Source organism: Phalacrocorax aristotelis, chromosome 10, assembly GCF_949628215.1.
Source record: "Phalacrocorax aristotelis chromosome 10, bGulAri2.1, whole genome shotgun sequence".
Taxonomy (NCBI): Eukaryota; Metazoa; Chordata; class Aves; order Suliformes; family Phalacrocoracidae; genus Phalacrocorax; species Phalacrocorax aristotelis.
Window position 1 is genome coordinate 10,993,760 of NC_134285.1, and position 18,531 is coordinate 11,012,290.

Sequence of the window (18,531 nt, forward strand, 5' to 3'; positions counted from 1 at the left end):
GCAATGCCAATACTAAGCACTGTAAATCCCAGAGGCATCTTTAGCTATGGCAGTATTTACATTCCTTAGAGTAGGAAACCATGAGAAGAAGAGGATGTAGGCAAATCCTTGCATATGATTCAGCAAAACAATGTCTCTTTCAGCTTCATTGATCAGAAACAGATGAGAAACTGGTAGCAAACATCTGTGCATAAACCACAGTGACAACTTGCAAAACAAAAAAAAACAAAAAAAACAACAAATCAACAACTAGCATTCAAAATAAGCTTTATTCTGCTCCCCAGTTAAGCCAACTTTGTAGATGGCCTGAATAATGGGAATGATCTGTGGTTATTTCCTGTTCCAGAGAAACTGACCCATCAGTGGCTGTTTTCACAGCATCTTCTTAAAAAAAAACCAACCCAAACCCATTTATACATCCTTTTGCCACGTAAGCTCTCCCCACCCCATCCCCTGCAAAAAAAAAAAATTGTTTAGTCATTATTATTTTTGAAAGTACAGGCTTCTATAAGGTACATTAATAATGTGAGTGAACCTATTCCATTTAAAAAACAAACCAAAATACAGTAATATTCTATAGGGGAAAATAACTGATTTAAAAATAATTCTGTACTCATATACACTTGTCTAGCACAAAGGGCTTTTCAGGTTAAAAAACCATTTCTAAATTAGTAACAGCTCAAAGCATATATTCTCATAGAAAAAATAAAACAAGAAAAAATCACTAATACCCAAGGCACATTAATAAGGGAAGTTCGGAAAGCAGTAAAAACCCACCTATTAAGATGTTAATCTCTTGCTTCCTACAACAGCCAGGCTTTACAGGCCACAACATGGCAAAAAAAGATGTCTATATGCTACTTTATATGCAACGTAATCTCCTACTTTGCTGTTAGCTCTGGGATCTCCCGAGTTCTCTAAGCACTAGGCATTCCTCACCTTTAACCATGACCTGTTCTTAATGGCAAATCATTGCTTACAAAACCATCTTACCACTACAGAAGCAGGTGTTTGTGTAGCAAGACTGTGACCAGCAAACATCCCACAGAGAGCTGAGCAGCTTCACTGCAGAAATACACCTTTCTCCACATAAAAACACTCCTCTAATTCAGGTGACTGCAGCACACAACACCCATGATAGAAAGCCAGTACAACCATAATTTAAGGCAGAACACCATGGTGCTGTATCAACACCAAAAGCCAAAGCCTGAGGAGCTGCATAGGGAATACTGTCTCTGTTGTAAATAGAGGGACAATGGCTTTGACTGTCAGTGTCAAAAGAAGCAACTTCCAACGAGCTATTTATAGCAACTGACGTAGGGAGCAATTTGAAGTCCTGCACTGCTAGGTAGCATTGCTTTATCACACTACTCACAGAACCTGGCCAAAAGGCCAGACCAGGCAAGGTCACAGGAGACCATTGCCAATTGTAGCTTCTTGTTCAGTTCTCACCTACCCCAAGACCACTGCCTGATTGCTCATTGATATTCTCTTTAAAACTAAAGCTTTAATTTTTTTTTTCCTCTTCCAAAGCCAGCCAGGCTTTTCATAGCAGCATCTTGACAACACTTTGTGAGGGATGGCTCATTGATCCTGGAATATTTGAAGGCCGTGTTCCAAACTCTAGGCGTTTCACTAACCTGCAAATACAAAATACAGCTTAGCAAATTTCTTGCTCAGTTTTACCATCTTCAGAGTAACTGGTCACTTCCAGAGTACACTACTCAGCTTGAGAAATCAACAGATAAAAGAATATCACTCTGAGCACTGAGAGCCTGTTACTTAACTGGGCTGAGTTTCCACTGTAACACAGGGCTCCTTTTCCCACTGAGTAGTGGGAAGTTATCTTTTACAGGTGTTGGAATTTCAGTTCTAGCATTACAGCAGTAGATGTATGATCAGCTTCATTAATATGTAAATGTATGGCCCTTGAGGCTTTCTTGAAGGAGCTTTCATGAGGTTTCTCCCCAGGCTGGGATAGCAAATACAGTGTGGAGCACGCCTTCCACGCAACAACTTTGGGCACTGGGTAACAGGGCAAACCAGTATTCCCAGCACAAGCGTCTAGCTCAGTTAAGTCTGGAACAAACTGTACTATAGGCACTTAACTTCCAGAGAATCTAAAGAATGTGCAGTACTGGATTGGCAGGGTTTAAGCAGACACTGACCTGCAATTTGTGATAACATTGCTGATTTTTCTTCATTTGTTTAAAAAAAAAAAAAGAAGAGTTCAAGTGTTCAGACAAATTTATCACTTGAGTCAGGTAATTTCCTGTCAAGTGCTCCTTGGAAACATCTTGGCAACCATAAAGCATTCTGACTGAGTGAACCGATTATTTGCCTTTTTTCCAGTTCTCCCATAAATGAGACCCTTAACTGTGATAAGGGAAGTCCCTATACAACGTAGCATTCCCGAGACATCACTTGTACAAGAACATAAAACATACAACAAATTAGGGCAATAAGCAAAAGCTCCTGTTTACTTCATCCCATTTAAGCACTGGGTTTATAATAAAATACACATATTACATTTGTTTTGAATTTATGGTTTTCAAAACTTGATTCCAGCTAGTCTTCAAATTTTAGCAGCTAGTGATTCCAAATTTTAAACTCATCTGGAACATTCAAATCATAATCCTGAATAACTGAATTTCATATCTTTTGAAAACAAATCTGTCTCTACCACAACGAAGTTTTAATACTAAATAGAACAGTACCAGTCACTAAGTTCTAACACCAACAGTTCTCACTAAGACACAACAGCAGAGAACAGCACTCACCCTGTATCACACAGCGGCTGATGAGGACTCAGGCGTGTTTCAAGGACATCTCTGTTCATGTACATGGACACCGTGGTTCTGTTTGGAGACTGATCATACACAAAGTTTCGGCAAGATGCAAGTTTGGACTCCAAAGCCTAGCACAAACACAGATGAGGCAAGTGTCAGATATCACTCTTCTCTTTCACAAGATGGCATTGTGGCACACCAAAATGGCACTAAGTGTTTGGGGGGTTTTTGTTGCTAGAATGAGTTGTCTAGTGTAGGAATCTGCTAAATACAAGTGCAACATGAGCTCTAAGAGGAACCCAGTCATCTCTCCAAAGCTGAATCTCTGTTTCTGTAGGGAAGGTTAAGGAGTTGATGCTGTTCACCAGCAGGAACACTAAATCTTCAGCTTCCTCAGGGAGATTTTAACATCTTTCTTACAGACATCACTTTTTAGATTACTAAACGTTCATTTGAGCTATCTGCTTCCCTAGACCAATATTAGGTTCTATGTACTAGGTGGTACACCTGAGGGAACTGAGCTACAGGTACTCTTTTCTCCACCACATGCTCCCATCAATAATCACCTTTGTTGCCAGGTTACTATCAGTTCTGCAGCTCAGCCCATCAAAAAGTAATACAAATGCTTGTGCCAACACAGCACTGGGGTATAAGGGAGAAAACAGAAGCAAGTCACGGGATAAGAGAGTGCTGATTCTGGAAAAGTTAAATATCAAACCACAGCTTAACATGACATTAGGCCTTGCTGAAGAGACTACTGGACTCAAGGCAAACTCTACCAGAAGCCCTCTGGACAGCAGGCACCAGCCTGCTTTCTTCTGTGGGAGCAGATCCCTTCTTAATTTACTCATGCTGAATCATTCTTTCTGAACATGCACTTTCAGAAATTTGTAGAGGAAGATCTTATACCCATGCAGGTAAGATCTTAGAAAAGCAAAGCAGGGTCCATCTCTATTTAGGGGTTGGTCAGAAATGTACAAAGCCGAGACCAAATTTCAAGACCATGCTTAGCTAACCTGGGGACAAGATACTCTTTCCAGTCTCGCCTGAGCAACAGCACTAATAGTGCCAGCTGCAGTTTCAGACAGCTCTATGTTTCCAAGAGCATTGGCTAGCAGGTAACCACTCACCCCCACTTTTCGCAGCAAGTCTCCCACGATGTTAAGTGCAGATATTCTTGCAGCAGGTGTGAGAGGGGTTGCACTGAAACTGTCCTCAAAACCTGCAGAGCAGGTTAAAGAATGATACATTACTCATTGCGGGGGGGGGGGGGAAGCTCTGACACTGGAAGTCAGAAGACAGTCAGACATACAGAGCAGAATAAGCATCAATATCTTTGCCTTTTTGTATCTCACCTCCAAATATTTCATATGCATTAAGAATATGAAGCACTGTCTCCCTGAGACAGCTCAAGTTACACTGTCCTAAGCTAAGTCTAGATGTGCTGTGGTGGGACCAGAGGGATGTATCCTCAGAGAGAACCATCATGTCTCATTTTACTACAAATCTCCAAGTACTCTTACTTCTCTAAATGCATTAATTCCTCCACAGAAAACACATAATTATAGACTAAGCATACTGAAGCCCAATCAAACTTCATTAGTGCTCAGAGCTATAATATCAAATCATCAGAATGTGACAGTACAACTCCCTGCAATTTACACATACACATGAACAGAGTTACACAAATTTCTGACTTTAGGTAAGAAGATGGGAGAGTTAGTGTTGAGGTTTGAAAAACTGAAATAATCAGTGCTCACAAAAAATAAGTAACTGATATTATTGACATGAAAGCAGAGATATAGTCATTTAGTACAGGCAGCTGGGATGACTTGTCAGTGTCCTGCTATTCCAGAATAAAACAGAAGCCTCTCTCAAAGAGCACCTACTCTTACAAAGAAGCCAATTAAAGTAACACGAGTGTGTCATTAAAGATCACACAGACGTTTCTGAAATCCTTGCCCTAAGTTAGCCCAGCATCTCTGGGACAGTCATGAACTAATAGTAAAGTCCCAACAGTTCATCTTGTCCCTCACAATTATTATTACTGGACAGTTCAAGTCAAATGGAAATGAACAGCCCACGAATAACCCCTAAAAATCATAGTCTATGAATACTGAGACCATGGTGACTAGATTCAGGGGTATTTAACTGAAACACTCAACTCTGCTCCCTACTTCTAATTCCTTCTTTAGCCAGAAACTATACCAAAACCAAGAGCATTAAATAGTATTTCTGTGCTGGTTCCCTATCAGTCACCTCTCCTAAATGTCACAGGGGTGGGTGTGTTGATGTTGGGCGCCCGGTACACTGAGGGAGTTGAAGGCACAGATAGGGATGCTTGAACTGCAGTGTCTGTTCTTTCCGTTTCCAGGGGAGTTCGCATTGGTGTTTTGGGTTTCTCCTGTTTCTGCTGCACTGCAAGCTCTTGTCGTAGATCTATGAAGAAAGCAACACAAAACAAGCTTTTGGAGTACATATCCACCAAGATAAAACAGGCAAGAAAGTTAGTTTTGCTCAAAAGATTGTTTCCCTTCTGGAGGTGAAGAAGAGTTACTTAGCCTTGTAAAGATTACTCCAGGCATATGTTCATGGTCTGGATGATCACTAAAGGCTCAAGATGTTTTTGTAGTGTTAGTTCAGTTTCTATTATCTAGCTTTAATTTTCATACCCTTTCACAAGGCTCCCTTTGCAGCAAGGAATTAACTCCTTCCCAAGTGTTACAGGCTGGTAAGCAGAGACACATCAAGACTGAGGCTAGGCAACCAGGCACACCTTGGCTACACTCCAGCTCCCTGCCAGGTTGAGATCCTACCTGTTGTACCCTTTTTCTCTTCTACCCTGGTTTCCAAATGAAGGAAACCTGAGCTGAGGCGAGGTGGAAGCCACACCATTATCTAGTGAAGGCACAGAGCACTTCTGACCCACAGCCTGGCTGTAGCTTATAGAAGCCACTCAAGGGCACAGAATCAGTGCAGAGCTGAAAACAGGTATTTTTCTAGCTCCAGGGTCTCTGCCTTCTCCCCCAGCCTTATTAACCAATATTAAGAAGCTAGTACATGATGCTATTCAAAGGTAACTAGAGGTTAGTCACAGCCCTCCTGTTTTACTGCCCCATTAGTGTTTCATTGACTCCACTTTTCACAGGTCAGGAGACAATGAGGTTAATGGTGATTAAAGCTGACCTTCATGGGTTACGGGAAGCCAGACCAGCACATGCCTCAGCTGCACTGGCTCTTCTTAATCCCCTGAGGCCCTGAAGCATCATCACAGAAGGCTGGAACAGATTTTTGCTTCTGTGAGCTGGTCTGGAACACAGTCAGGAGTTCAAGGAGTGGGGGGGAACAACCTTGAAGCTTCCTCATTTGCTTCTACATTTCAGACAGCAGATTTAAGACACATACTTAAAAGCCAAGCTCTAAGATATATGGAGAGGACTGAACACCTACAAGCCAGGAGGCGAGAAAAGGAAAGATACAAGTAATTTCTGTCTAACCTCTAGCTTCATCCTTCAGGCGCTGCACAGACTCCAGAAGGTTTTCTTTCTCATCCAGCTCACTCTCCAGAAAGGCATTTCTTTCAATAGCCTGGTTTAAACGCTGTTCAAAATCCTCCAGAGACATTATAGTGGCTCTGAAAAAGAGTGCATAAGATGTCCCTACAAGATCCTTCAAGCACAGAGGAACTCCCTCTCTCACAAGAAAAGGGATAACATTGCATTTTTGTTTCGTTTGCTTTGTTTTATTATTTTTATTTTAGCTTGTAAGATATGAAAGAGTGCGGTGGGGGGATTGGGGGGGAAACAGATTTTATTACATTTCCCATCTGCAACAAACCTCTTCACCACAATCATCACTGAAGTGATTAGTTCAGAATGGCAGTGCTAACGAGCGCAGCATCACAAATGGCTCAGTGACACCATGCTCACAGGGTAGAGCAGAGTTGGAAAAAAAACACAGAAGGTGGGTCACCTTTTTGCTCTTTCCAAGTCATCATTTGCTTGCTCGAGTTCTCGAATATATTTCTGAAGTTGATCTTTAATAGCTTTTGTCTGTGCCAAGTCATCTTCCAGCGCAGAGATTTGCCTGTATCCTTCCGAATGCTGCATTTCGATCTTTTCCTAACCAAAGGCAAATCAAACAGCACATGAGGGACTTAAAAATGCACATTCTCTTTCTATGGCATTGTCAGAGCCCCTTTACAGGGGGAGGCAGATGCTGTGAAGTTTTTTGAGAAACATCACCTTACACACCATAAAATGCCAAAGCAGCCAATTGGTTGCATACTTCTGGGCTGCCAGCAGACAAGAGCTCTTCCTGTCACTCCTTATCAAACAATGGTGCTGGGGAGCAGTTCCCGACTTCCACAGCAAAGGACCATTCCTTGCTCTCCCAGACAGCAAGACTGAGTGTAATTTCTGAGCCCCAAGAGCTTTAGCAACACACAAAGCATGATGCAATCAGCACCACTTATTTTCAACTCTAATAAAAAGCCAAGCAGTACTTAGAATCCTAAACAACAAGAAAAAATATATCCAAATGTGGCACTGTTACATACTGCTGTGAAACCAGCAGGATTCTGCACAGCCCCTGTGGTTTTATTAGCCGAAAGCAGGTTCACCGTTCTAGATGTCAAAACATTTCAGGTGCAGTTATGGAACATGCTTTGGATGTGAACCTAAACCAAACTCTGTCTCCCTTTACAGCATGTACACAAGGGTACATTTAAGAGAATCACAGGTGGGGAGGAAGGCTTCACTTCTCCATCAAATCTCTCTCTTCTGCTATTGCCACTATATGCAGAGTGAGCTCCACATCATATGACAAGGCTTCACAGCACACCATCTACCACAACACTTTATACCCCACCACCTTGCTATCAGATCACTTCAACATGCTAGAGTAGTTGGGTTTTTTTTAAGTGCTTTCTCCATCCAGAATTTAAGCACAACACACTGGAAGTCACTGAAAACAAAATCATGGACTGGAATTTGAAAACCATGGCATGTAGTCTAGCATGACTGATAATGTGAAGACAGCTATTTTAGCACATGAAATGCATAGACAAGGAGAGAAAGAGATACCCATTCTGAATTAAGAAATTCTTATCTGATTACAGTGGTGACACTGCCATAATTCCATATTTCTAAAGCATAGTTACATGCTGAATTTAAGAGCTCCCAAGCTCTAAGAGGCAGATTACTTTCAACTAGCTTTTCAGGACTCCCTAAACAAACCCTCCAAAGTGTTATTTCCATTTATTTTTTGGTAGTGTGAACTCTGGTTTCTGAAGGAGGAGCGAACACACACACTAGGCTGGGAAGCTCAAAGCCACAAACTGTGTGGGCCTGGCAAAGTTCACTAGTGTTGACCCAGATGAAGACACCAACCCTTGATAGGCTCAGTTAACACTGCTGTTCAAGAGCTTCAGAAGTTTAATGCTTTGCTCTTGAATCGATTCAGATAAAAGACCAGAACTGCAAGGGTTGAGTCTTTGTTTTCAGCCAATTGTAATAAACTATCAGCTGATCTGGCCATCAATGGAGTCTCTGTTCCTTCACTGCAGGCTATTACTGCAGTTTTCAGACAGCATGAATAGGCAATTGTTAAAAGGTTTGTTTCAAGCAGAATATGTTTTAATAACGTTATCTACTGTGAAGAATAATTTAAGACCTGAAAATATATGTTTTCCACTTTTTGAGGTTCTATGATGTTTCCTACTATTTTCATTCTTGACTGCTTTGGCTAGTTCATTGTCCCCTCCTCTCATCCTAGCTCCTCTAAAGAAAATAGCCCACACCTTCCTCAACTGAATGAGCTGCATTTTCGTCATACTTACACCTTCTCCCCAAAACCAGAAGCTTCCATGGGTTTATGTGGCAACACAGAACAGCAGACCAATACTCCGTACAACATGCAGAGCATTTAATACTTGCTAAAGCACTAGTACAACAAGAACACAGATCAGTGCAACATAACAAATACAATGAAACAAGCCCTGGAGGTTTTGCTATCAAAAAGCTGGGGTGGGGATTCACAAAGTTGGTGCTAGAGTGACAGGACATCTGCCTGGAAAAGTATTTCCTTAAAACCGTAACTTGGACAACAGTTTAGACAAAAGGCACTGCAAACGTGGATTAACCACATATAAATGATTAATCACTTCAACAAATACCTTCACTCCCATTAGCTCATTACTGCATCCAATTGAGTAGAAGTGTAATTAATTTAATCTCTGCTTCCACAGATATTGTCCTAGCCCTACAAAACACAGTGTAGTGTTTCTTGCGTAACTGTACCTCACCTTTAAGTAAAAGGCCGACAAGATCAAACTTTAAAAAGGCACACCAAATTCAGTGACAATTTTTTCAAGTTTAAGAAAACTTACCAGAATTTCCTAAACATGCCAACCAGCACAGGAGACTAGCAGTGTCTTTAACGAGACTGAAATGAGGCAGACTCCTCACTTTCCATACTCTAGATAGCTTCGTTATTTTTTAAGTCACTCTGGTAAGAAGTTTCATCTCAATAAATTCACATCTCTTATGTTTTATAATTATCGAAGTTAATGCTTTTCAGCTGGTTCTTAGTGTCACAGAAGGCTAAGCAAGTGTAAAGAAGAAATTATTTTTCTGCAAGACAGATTCAGTAAGGAAACCAGGACCAAAACTGTTTTATGCCTCTCTGTTCTGTGTTACCCACTAGCTGCTGCTTCCCAGCTTATCTGGAATGCCAGATAATACATACACAACTATGTAAAAAAAGTTTAAAATTACTGACTTTTCTTCTGCAATGCAAGATCACAGCTGGAATGTTTGTATTTTGTTCTGCAATATTATCTGCGTCTGCACAATGCAGACAGCAGGAAAGCTGTGAACAAAAGCACTAAGTAGACTGGAGAATGAACAGAACAGCAGCTCTGTTATGTTTACGTCACTCTACTGCAAACAATTCTCTCTGATCTCAAATCTATCCTAACACATAGCCACAACCTGTGAACATGGGTTCAGGAACATTACTAATGTATCCAGCACCTTCAAAGCAGACAATGGATTAGTATTCCTTAATTTTTCAAGACTTCCATTTTTGCAGTTTTCTGTTCAATTTCTTTGTAATGCTGAAGGTCTCTGTCCACAAGGCAAGCTGAATCTGCACATGCCTGTCTCACTCACCTTTGCAGTTAGGATGCACAGATACTGTATGCATCATCCACTCTTACCTTAACTGACTCCAGTTCCATTCGCAGGCGATTGTTTTCTGACAGAAGGTCTCTGTTTCTGGACTCTGTTTGCTGCAGCTGAGTCTCCAGTTCAGCTTCATACTCTCGGCTCCCTTCTTGAAATTCACGCAATTCTTCCTGTGTATTCTCAGCACTAGAGAGCAATTCCAGCAACAGAAGTCATCAAAATGGACAAGGGAAAAAAATATCTCCTGTACACTCAAGGTAAAAAAAAAAAATACTGCCCTTTGACATAGAAGGCTCTATGCCCTTCTCCAACATACATATTCAACAGGAAGAAATGACCATATGCAAATGTTTCCCCCTCAAGCATGAAAAACCCTATAGCAAACAGGTAAACAAATAAAAAAAGCCCAGATAAATTGAAAAAATCCCAAAGTCTGTCTTCACACTATAGGTGTTGAGGACATGTGGAATCTCTATAGCTTGTACATTGTCCACCACCATATGCATATTTACTCTGTTATTTGATTCAATTATTTATTTGGAAATATGAACAAAGACGTTTTTGATTAGTGATAAAAAGATAGAAAGATGTTCTTATATTCTTTAAAAAAATGTCTTGAAATAATCCTCCAGCAAGCTAAACAAGCAGCCCTGATAGGTCTGAACACCTGGTCTGAGAACAGACCCACCAATATCAGCATCTAAGAAGTTTTGGGGTTTATTTTTATTGTTGGGCTTTTTCCTCTCCTCCCCACCCCCCCCCTACATTTAGAGCAATGCACTGAGCTGAAGGGAAGAGCAAAGCATATCCGTTCTCAGCCAGGGATCCTCCTCATCTACATGCTGTCAATCCATTCTTGATCTACACAGAAATGTAGAGAGTGAACAGCAGCATCTCTCTGCCTGCAACAGCCCAGATCATCCCCCCCACAACAAGGTTCTGCAGAGAGTTACATGTACCCAGGCTGCCCAAGGACTGCAGTCAGAGGCACAATTTCAGCACACATAGGCCTGCTCATGCCAGAGCAGGGACTAAAAGCATCAGTGCCACAGCAGCCCAGATTCACAGCTCAAATAAGTATTGCTACTGCTACCACTCAAGACAGCTGAACCACCTTGAATTTAATCCCCTGTGTAATGCTATTTATGTCTTAGCATGCAGTGTTTATGCACCTGTGCTCATTTTGGCTGGGATAGAGTTAATTTTCTTCATAGTGGCTAGTATGGGATTATGGTTTGGATTTGTGCTGAAAACAGTATTGATACTACAGGGATGTTTTGCTTGATCTTTGGCTGAGCAGTGCTTATGGAGAGTCAAGGCCTTTCCTGCTTCTCACCCCATCCCACCAGTAAGTGGTCTGGGAGGGGACACAGCCAGGACAGCTGACCCAAGGGATATCCCACACCATATGACATCATGCTCAGCATATAAAGCTGGGGAAGAAGAAGGAACCAGGGGGATGGTCAGAGTGATGGCATTTTGTCTTCCCAAGTAACTGTTACACATTATGGAGCCCTGCTTTCCTGGAGGTGGCTGAACACCTGCCTGCGCACGGGAAGCGGTGAATTAATTCCTTGGTTTTCTTTGCTTGTGCACGTGGCTTTTGCTTTACCTGTTAAGCTGTCTTTATCTCAACCCAGGAGTTCCCTCACTTTTAATCTTCTGATTCTCTCCCCCATCCCACCGGGGGGAGTGAGCAAGCACCTGTGTGGGGCTTGGTTGCCAGCTGGGATTAAACTGTGACAGCACCCTATTGAACAACTTAAAGGAATGAAGCCACTGCCTTACCACTGCTTGTATTTCATAGCCAGCTCTTTCCAGTATCTGGTTTCCTCTTCCACTGAGCTGAACTGATGTTCTTCTGAGTCTTCCATGATGACTCCTCAAAGCTTAACACACCTGTTGCATTTTTTTAAACCCCTGAAAAATTAAAGGGTCAAGCATAAGAACTAACGTAGTGAGCTACCTCAGTACTTTTTGCTGCAGAGCAGTGCACCCTTCCTCCCAGGAAATCGCTGCATGCCTGCAAAACAAACTAAAGACCAGCCTTGATGGGGTCTGCCAGATATGCCATAAATATGAAAGAATCACTACTGAGTATTCCCCAGTTCTCTCAAGGCTGCTGCATGCTCAGCAGTGAGCACCTTCCCCACCCTCTGACTGCACAGCAGAGAACACCAAACCTCAAACTTTAGCTGCAGCTGTGCCAACACACACAGAATACAAGTGAAAGAGATGTCTCAGGCACAACTTCAGCTCCGAAGACAGTGCAATTAAGTTTGAGTTCAACAATCCTAAGACACTTACCCTGAAATTAAAGAGAAACTTCAAAGAGACACAGAGAAGGTACTCAAGATACTAATTTCCTGTGTTAACATTTCCAGGAACGCCTAAGCTTTTTGTGGACATAACTGCTGGACACATGAAAAATTTCTCCCTATGTCAACATTGACAAAACTACCTGACCTTAAACCTGAAACATCACAATCTGTCAGAGAGCCATGGGAGAAGGGAGCTCCAGAAATTCCCAGGGAATTGAGGAAAAAAGCTCCACAGAGGTGTTAGTGGGATACCTCCTGCTTGGACTAGGCATGCAGGTAGATTGCAGCAACCCAGTGAGCAATCCAGACCATCCAGCTGTCCCTGTGCCAGCATAAATCCAGTCAAAGGACACTGTCCCAACTGGGAATGACACATGAAATAGCCACAGGGGAATCAAGAACCTTAAGTTGGTCACTCCCACTTGAAGACTTAAGTATCTAGACACCACAATTAAATAAATGCCCTCTGATGTGTATGATGCACTCTCATAAGCAGGTCAGTAGCAAATATAATTTTATAGGAGTTAGCCTTGACAATGGAGAAACATCAGACCTAACACTCAGATTAACCTGCCCATGTGCAACCCTGGGCGAGGCAAAGATTCCGCATAGACGTTATCAATTTAATAGAAATCCAAATAGATAAAGGACAGTAAATAGAGGTGGAGTTGAACAATTCACGACAATGGCAGCTGTCAGAAAACTGTATTGCTGAAATCTAATGGCTAAGGAAACAGTTCTACCAAATTTCAGCTCCAGATCTACTTTTTTCCTAGAGGTAATCCTGATGGAATAGAGAGGAGAGAAATAGCCAAAGACTTCAAAGATCATTTAGACATCATTCCTGCCTTCTACTCTTCTTATTTATGATACTCAGGAAATGCTGGAGTAGACCTTCTAAAAGACGTGTCATAGCTAAAGAAAACATGCATCTGCTGCTTATCTATTGAACTCAATGGAAAAATTATTCACAACCTGTCCTCTCCAGAAAATCACCTGGTTTAAACAGGACTAACAGCCTGCTACCTACCTGGTAACTCTGAGGCAAACATAAGTAGTTCTTACCTCTACTACAGACAACAGTATCAAGTACTCAAAGTAGTCTGGGGATCTAAAGCCCACTTCCTATATATCCAAGCAGTGCTGCAAAGCACAAGTCCTTTTCACAGCCCAGGCAACTTTCAGATGATTGAGCAAGGAGTAAGCAGCTGTCACAGCTAAACCGGCTGTGCCCGCACACCTCTGCACAGTATCAGCTGCACACTCACAGCAATTACACCATTATTTAGAAGAGGAGCTGGCAGGTGAGCGGAAAAGTTACTAAGCTTATGTTTTTAAAATTCAGTTTCCTGACACAAAATGTTAATTAGACAAAGCTACATGTCTTCCATCTAATAAATAAAACCACTGTGTGATGTATTGACACACTTCCAGCAAGAAGTCTCAGGGCTGCTGCTCTTTGTATGTATTTACAGAAGTATGCACTGGGGAAAAAGAAGAGAAGGAATGTGAGTAAGGAGGAGTTATTTTCCAAATAGTACCCTTGCCCATTAAAAAGAAAATCACAACCAAACACAATTAACATTCTTGAACTAGGATAATTTACAACACATCTACGCTATTATTTTTAAGCAAACTGAAAGTGCCTTTGATGTTAACAAGCATGCCCTTACGCTCAAGGCACTGTGTGTAGACACACACACCCCACCAATCCTTGCAGCACATTCGTAAAGAAAAAAAAAATCTTCTTTTTTACAGATGAGGGACAGGGAGGGAGGGTCAGACACAAAGAAGTAATGCAGGGGCAATAAGAAACCAAGAAGGACCAGCACCCATTGGAGTGGTTTGACCACAGTAACGACCAGCAAGCCAGAGTTTCCTTTGGATAGTTATTTCTCACCACTCGGAAAACAGGAAGTTTCTGTATTTCTTCAAGAACAGAGATTCCACCCAGGATATGCCTGGTTTTGCTACACAAATAAAAATATATTTCAGAAGTCTCCAAAGAGGAATTCTTCTGACATAAGCGTTATATTAAATCCCATATCTGTGTTCAGACAGTCAACAAAATGGAGTCAGACAAGATAAAGATGAAGGAATGCAAGATATCCTGCTCCCAAAAGCTTTCAAGCAACCCTTTGGAACCAAAAGGCACAATTCCTATTGGCTTCAAAAGTTTCAATGTGCTCATATCTGGCTCTCGCTTGTGTTTTTACTCTGCACTTTGGAAAGACTAAAAAAAGAATGTAGTAATTTGCATTTTTAAAGATTGTATGGTCACATACAAAAGAACCTTCCCTAACCGAGCCATAAGATTTTTCAAGAGTTCCACAGAATCTTCGTAACGTTCACAGAAGCATAAAGATGCTGTCCCCTTCAGTTTCCAAGTATGTCTTTGTAAACATGAGATTATGGACCCACTAAGGATGTTATCCGTTAAGAGTATGCTCTGTTTCATGGTTACCATTACTGAATAGTACTTATAATTCGTTAAACCGCAAATACATGGAAGGACTGTGGACCTATACTTATTCCACAGAGGTGACAAAACATGGCAGAGATTTTTTTCACGATTGTCCCATGCCACAGGCACCTGCTTTTTGTCTGCAATACACAAGGAAGACCTATTGGGTTCCCTGTACACCTGCATTACATCTTATCTCACAGGGATTTTCAGACTAACCAAAGATGCAAGATGGAATTTTTCTTTTCCGTTTAAGTTTCAGAAAAAGTATTAAAGCCCTTTTTGATTCTTCTGAAGTCTGTCTGAAAAAATCCAACACACACTCACATAAAACTTTCTAAACACCCTGTAGAAACGGTAGGGTTTTCACTTTTTGTTTTTCCCCCTGCTGCCTTCTCCCCTTGATTTTTAACAGCTTAAAGACAGTATGCAAAATGCCTGGAAAGTAATTAATTAAACCAGTTAGGAACTTCTCATTGTCTAGGCTCACTACAAAAGGAAGGAGGGAAAGGAGGGTGAAGGAGGTTTTCAAAACGTTTAGTTTTTATTTTCACACACATGAAGCCAGAAGAGATATCTGGCCAGACTTCCTGTGTGCAAGCAGCACAAGCACTGGTCACAGACGTTACAAAACCTCTACATCATACAGGAAGTAGAAGTGTTCATGGGTGGGGAATGGACTTCTGCAAGGAGACAAATACCTCAGCATAAATGTTGCAGGAAACTATTTCATATGAGCGAGAGCAGAATTGCAAAATTCTTAAGGAAAAAAACATAAAGAAAAGCCACACACAAAATTATTGAAGGAACTTCAATCTGGAAATTACAGTCTGAGTTCACCAAACTCATGAGGACCTCAACTCAGATTCTGTTTCAGTCCTAGAATAAAGGACTCAAAACAACCCTGCATGCCGAAAACTTTTTTTTTAAAAAACAAAAGAACATTTTAGCATGGTGAACAATGTTGGCCTATCTTTGTAGCAATGCCTCATGTTTTGAGTCTGAGCAATTCATATTGTCATAAAAAAATAAAACAGTGCCATAAATGCTACCGAATTATCCATGGCAGAGACGATGAAGCTCCTATTAGACATTTTTCCTAACTGTAAACCAAAACAACCACCCTCTTTGCTCTGAAAAGTAGCTTTCCCATCCTATGAAGATTACATTTTCTTAAATTAGTCCACTTGCAAGGGTCTTTCTGTAACCTAAGAGCCTGTTTTCTTTTGTTTAAGCAATACAAAAGAAAATCACCACAGAGAGAAACAAAAGAGGTCACCGGAGCGTGAGGATTACTACAGAACCTCACAGCCAGCACTGAAAAGATTTATCATCTTCCCAGGGTCTTCTCCACCAAAAGGATTAAATCGGAAAAGCCTTCATCTTTTCAGATACCACTCCAGCTCCAGTACTTTCGAGCCTCCGGTAATTCCTAAGGAAGCTCCGCAAAGTTTTCTCCCTGAAACGCCTGACCTTGATGCCTCCAGCTGCAAGCCAAGGGGTCAGCCAGGCAGCGCTCTGGGGCTTCCCATTCCCATTCGGAGCACGAAGCCGGGAGGGCGCGGAGCCAGCGGGCACGGTTCCCACGCTCCTCTCCCCGCCAGCGACTATGAGAGCAACTCCAGGAGCAGAAGGAGATTCAGGTTCGCAGGAGAGGATGCGGAAAGGAGCGGCGGGAAGGAACAGGGGGCCGCAGACAGGCAGGGGGCCAGCTCCGTCCCCCCTCGCCTCCCCGACCCTGCCCCAGCTACCACCGCAGGACCAGGGGCAGCAGGAGGGGCTACACTACCCCGAAACTGCCCTTCCCTCCCCTATGGGCGGCAAGGATGCTCCCCGGAGGTGGCAGCCCCGAGCGCTGCCCGCCGCCGCCGCCGCCGCCCCGCTCCCTCACCGCCGCCACGGGACCACCGAGCTCCGCGCCGGTAGCCGCCGCTCTCCTCAGGCCGGCCCGACACGGCCGCCCCATTGGCTGCCGGTCACGTGCAGCGGCAGGGGCTCCGCCAATCAGCGCTGCCAGAACGCGCCGGCTAGAAGGTTTGGAAACTTTTGTTACTTTCAAAAGGCGCTTGGAGGCTGGGCATGAGGGTTGGGCCAGCCCCAGCTCGCCCCGCCCCCAGGCGGGGCCCCCGCGGCGGGGCGGGGCGGGGCCCTGCCCGCCCTTCCCTCGGCGGCGCGCTCTGCGCATGCTCACGCGTGAGCCGGGCTGACCCTTCCGTCCGTGTTCTGTGAGGGGCGCAGGGGCCGGCGCCTCCCGAGGCGTCAGCGGTATAAACCAGCATTTGCCACCGCGCTGTCATTGTAAATGCATGTTTTGTCTTGAAATGCTCAAAAAGAGGAAAAGCTTTACATGATTTTTTTTTTTAATTTCAAAGGCCTTTCCTGAAAGAGCAAGCAGTGAGACAGTAACCACAACTAATGCCAGCGCAATATTTTTAGATTAAAGGTCCCTTTTCACAACCAAAGGACAGGCTGTCGCTGTGCCCGTGTTGCAAGGACAAAGCAGTAAATGAAATATTAGACACTTGAACTCACCTACATCTCAGCATGATGTCATCATTCCAGAAAAGCATCCGCAAGCATCCGCAGGGGGAACGAGCTCCCCACAGACAACGGGACAGAGCTGCAGCTCAGTGCAGCCAGTAAATTACTTGCCATGCCCTCACCGCACAGGATCAATGCAAAGGGGACAGAGGTACGTGGAGGCTTTCTCAAGTGCCCTAGGTGTGTTCCTACCAAACAGCATACACAAACACTTGGTCATTAGGTGTGTCTGGTATTTGTTTCCTAAGCCAAAACAAAAACCCACATCATCACATATGTGTAGCTACGCTCCAGCCCACGTACATACGGCCACGTGTCACTGAGTATCACTTCACACCCCTGCAGCACATTTTACAAACTGCTGGACGATAAGGTACCCACACACAGGGGCCCCGATCCACATTTCATTTCTTTCTGTGATGCGATACCAGGCCTGGAGCAGAATCTGATCCTGAAAAAACTGTCTAAACTGGGAATGTGCCTCTCCCAAAAACTTTGTCAGACAAGGCTGGGACTGTAACAAAGAGGATGGATGCTTTCTGTAAGAATGTTCCACTGGGATAAATTTATCCATAGCTAAGGTAACTTTTAACTGAAAAGGGTGGGCAAAACAATTATACTTTTAAGCCAGGTGTTCAGCAAAATAATCATATTTTGAGGTCAGATGTTCAGCAGAAGTAGATGGAGACAAACTATTCTACAGCTATGAAGAGAAAACTAAATCAGGCATTTTAAAAATTGGGTTAATAGCAAATCACTGTTCTGTCACTACTCAAAAATGTTTTTATTATCGGGTAAGTTACAGCAAATAAACCACATGCTATCATAGTATGTCCCCAGTAATAAAAAAACCTATACATTTTTAGCAAGTTTGGGACAAAGCACATTTTACTTCAATTCTTCAGACAAATCTTTGAGGATAGTGTCAGTACACAGATGATATGAAAGGGATACCAGAGTATTTTCAATAGTTCCCATCTTGAAATACTTGTAAAACACAGCAGAAATTCTCAGATTTCAGAGGATGCTGTTCAGCCTCTCATCCAATTCCAAAATGACATAACAGCACCCTGAGAATGGCAGAGGCTCAGAGGCACTACTGTACACAAAAGTTACTGTAACTGTTACCACTGCCTTGTTTACAAGACAAATGAGAACATCTGTCTGTTTTAAAATTAGCGGAAAAGAAGAAGAAATTATTTTATGCATTTATTTTTAGTTTGCTCATT

General features: G+C 42.6%; 1 protein-coding gene across 2 annotated transcripts; it reads right to left on the reverse strand.

The window, feature by feature from the left end:
- Positions 1–250: 250 nt before the first annotated feature.
- NDE1 (nudE neurodevelopment protein 1) lies at positions 251–16,825 on the reverse strand. Of its 2 annotated transcripts, none has more exons than XM_075105198.1 (9): positions 16,653–16,825; positions 11,765–11,896; positions 10,009–10,162; positions 6,762–6,910; positions 6,287–6,423; positions 5,049–5,228; positions 3,920–4,011; positions 2,781–2,917; positions 251–1,640 (listed from the first exon to the last, which is right to left on the reverse strand). In XM_075105198.1, the coding sequence occupies exons 2-9, from the start codon at positions 11,848–11,850 to the stop codon at positions 1,547–1,549; spliced, it is 1,029 nt and encodes a 342-aa protein (XP_074961299.1). In that variant the 5' UTR covers positions 11,851–11,896; positions 16,653–16,825; the 3' UTR covers positions 251–1,546. The 2 variants fall into 2 exon arrangements, with proteins under 2 accessions (XP_074961299.1, XP_074961300.1); XM_075105199.1 differs by having other exon boundaries at positions 16,235–16,677.
- Between the last annotated feature and the right edge of the window lie 1,706 nt (positions 16,826–18,531).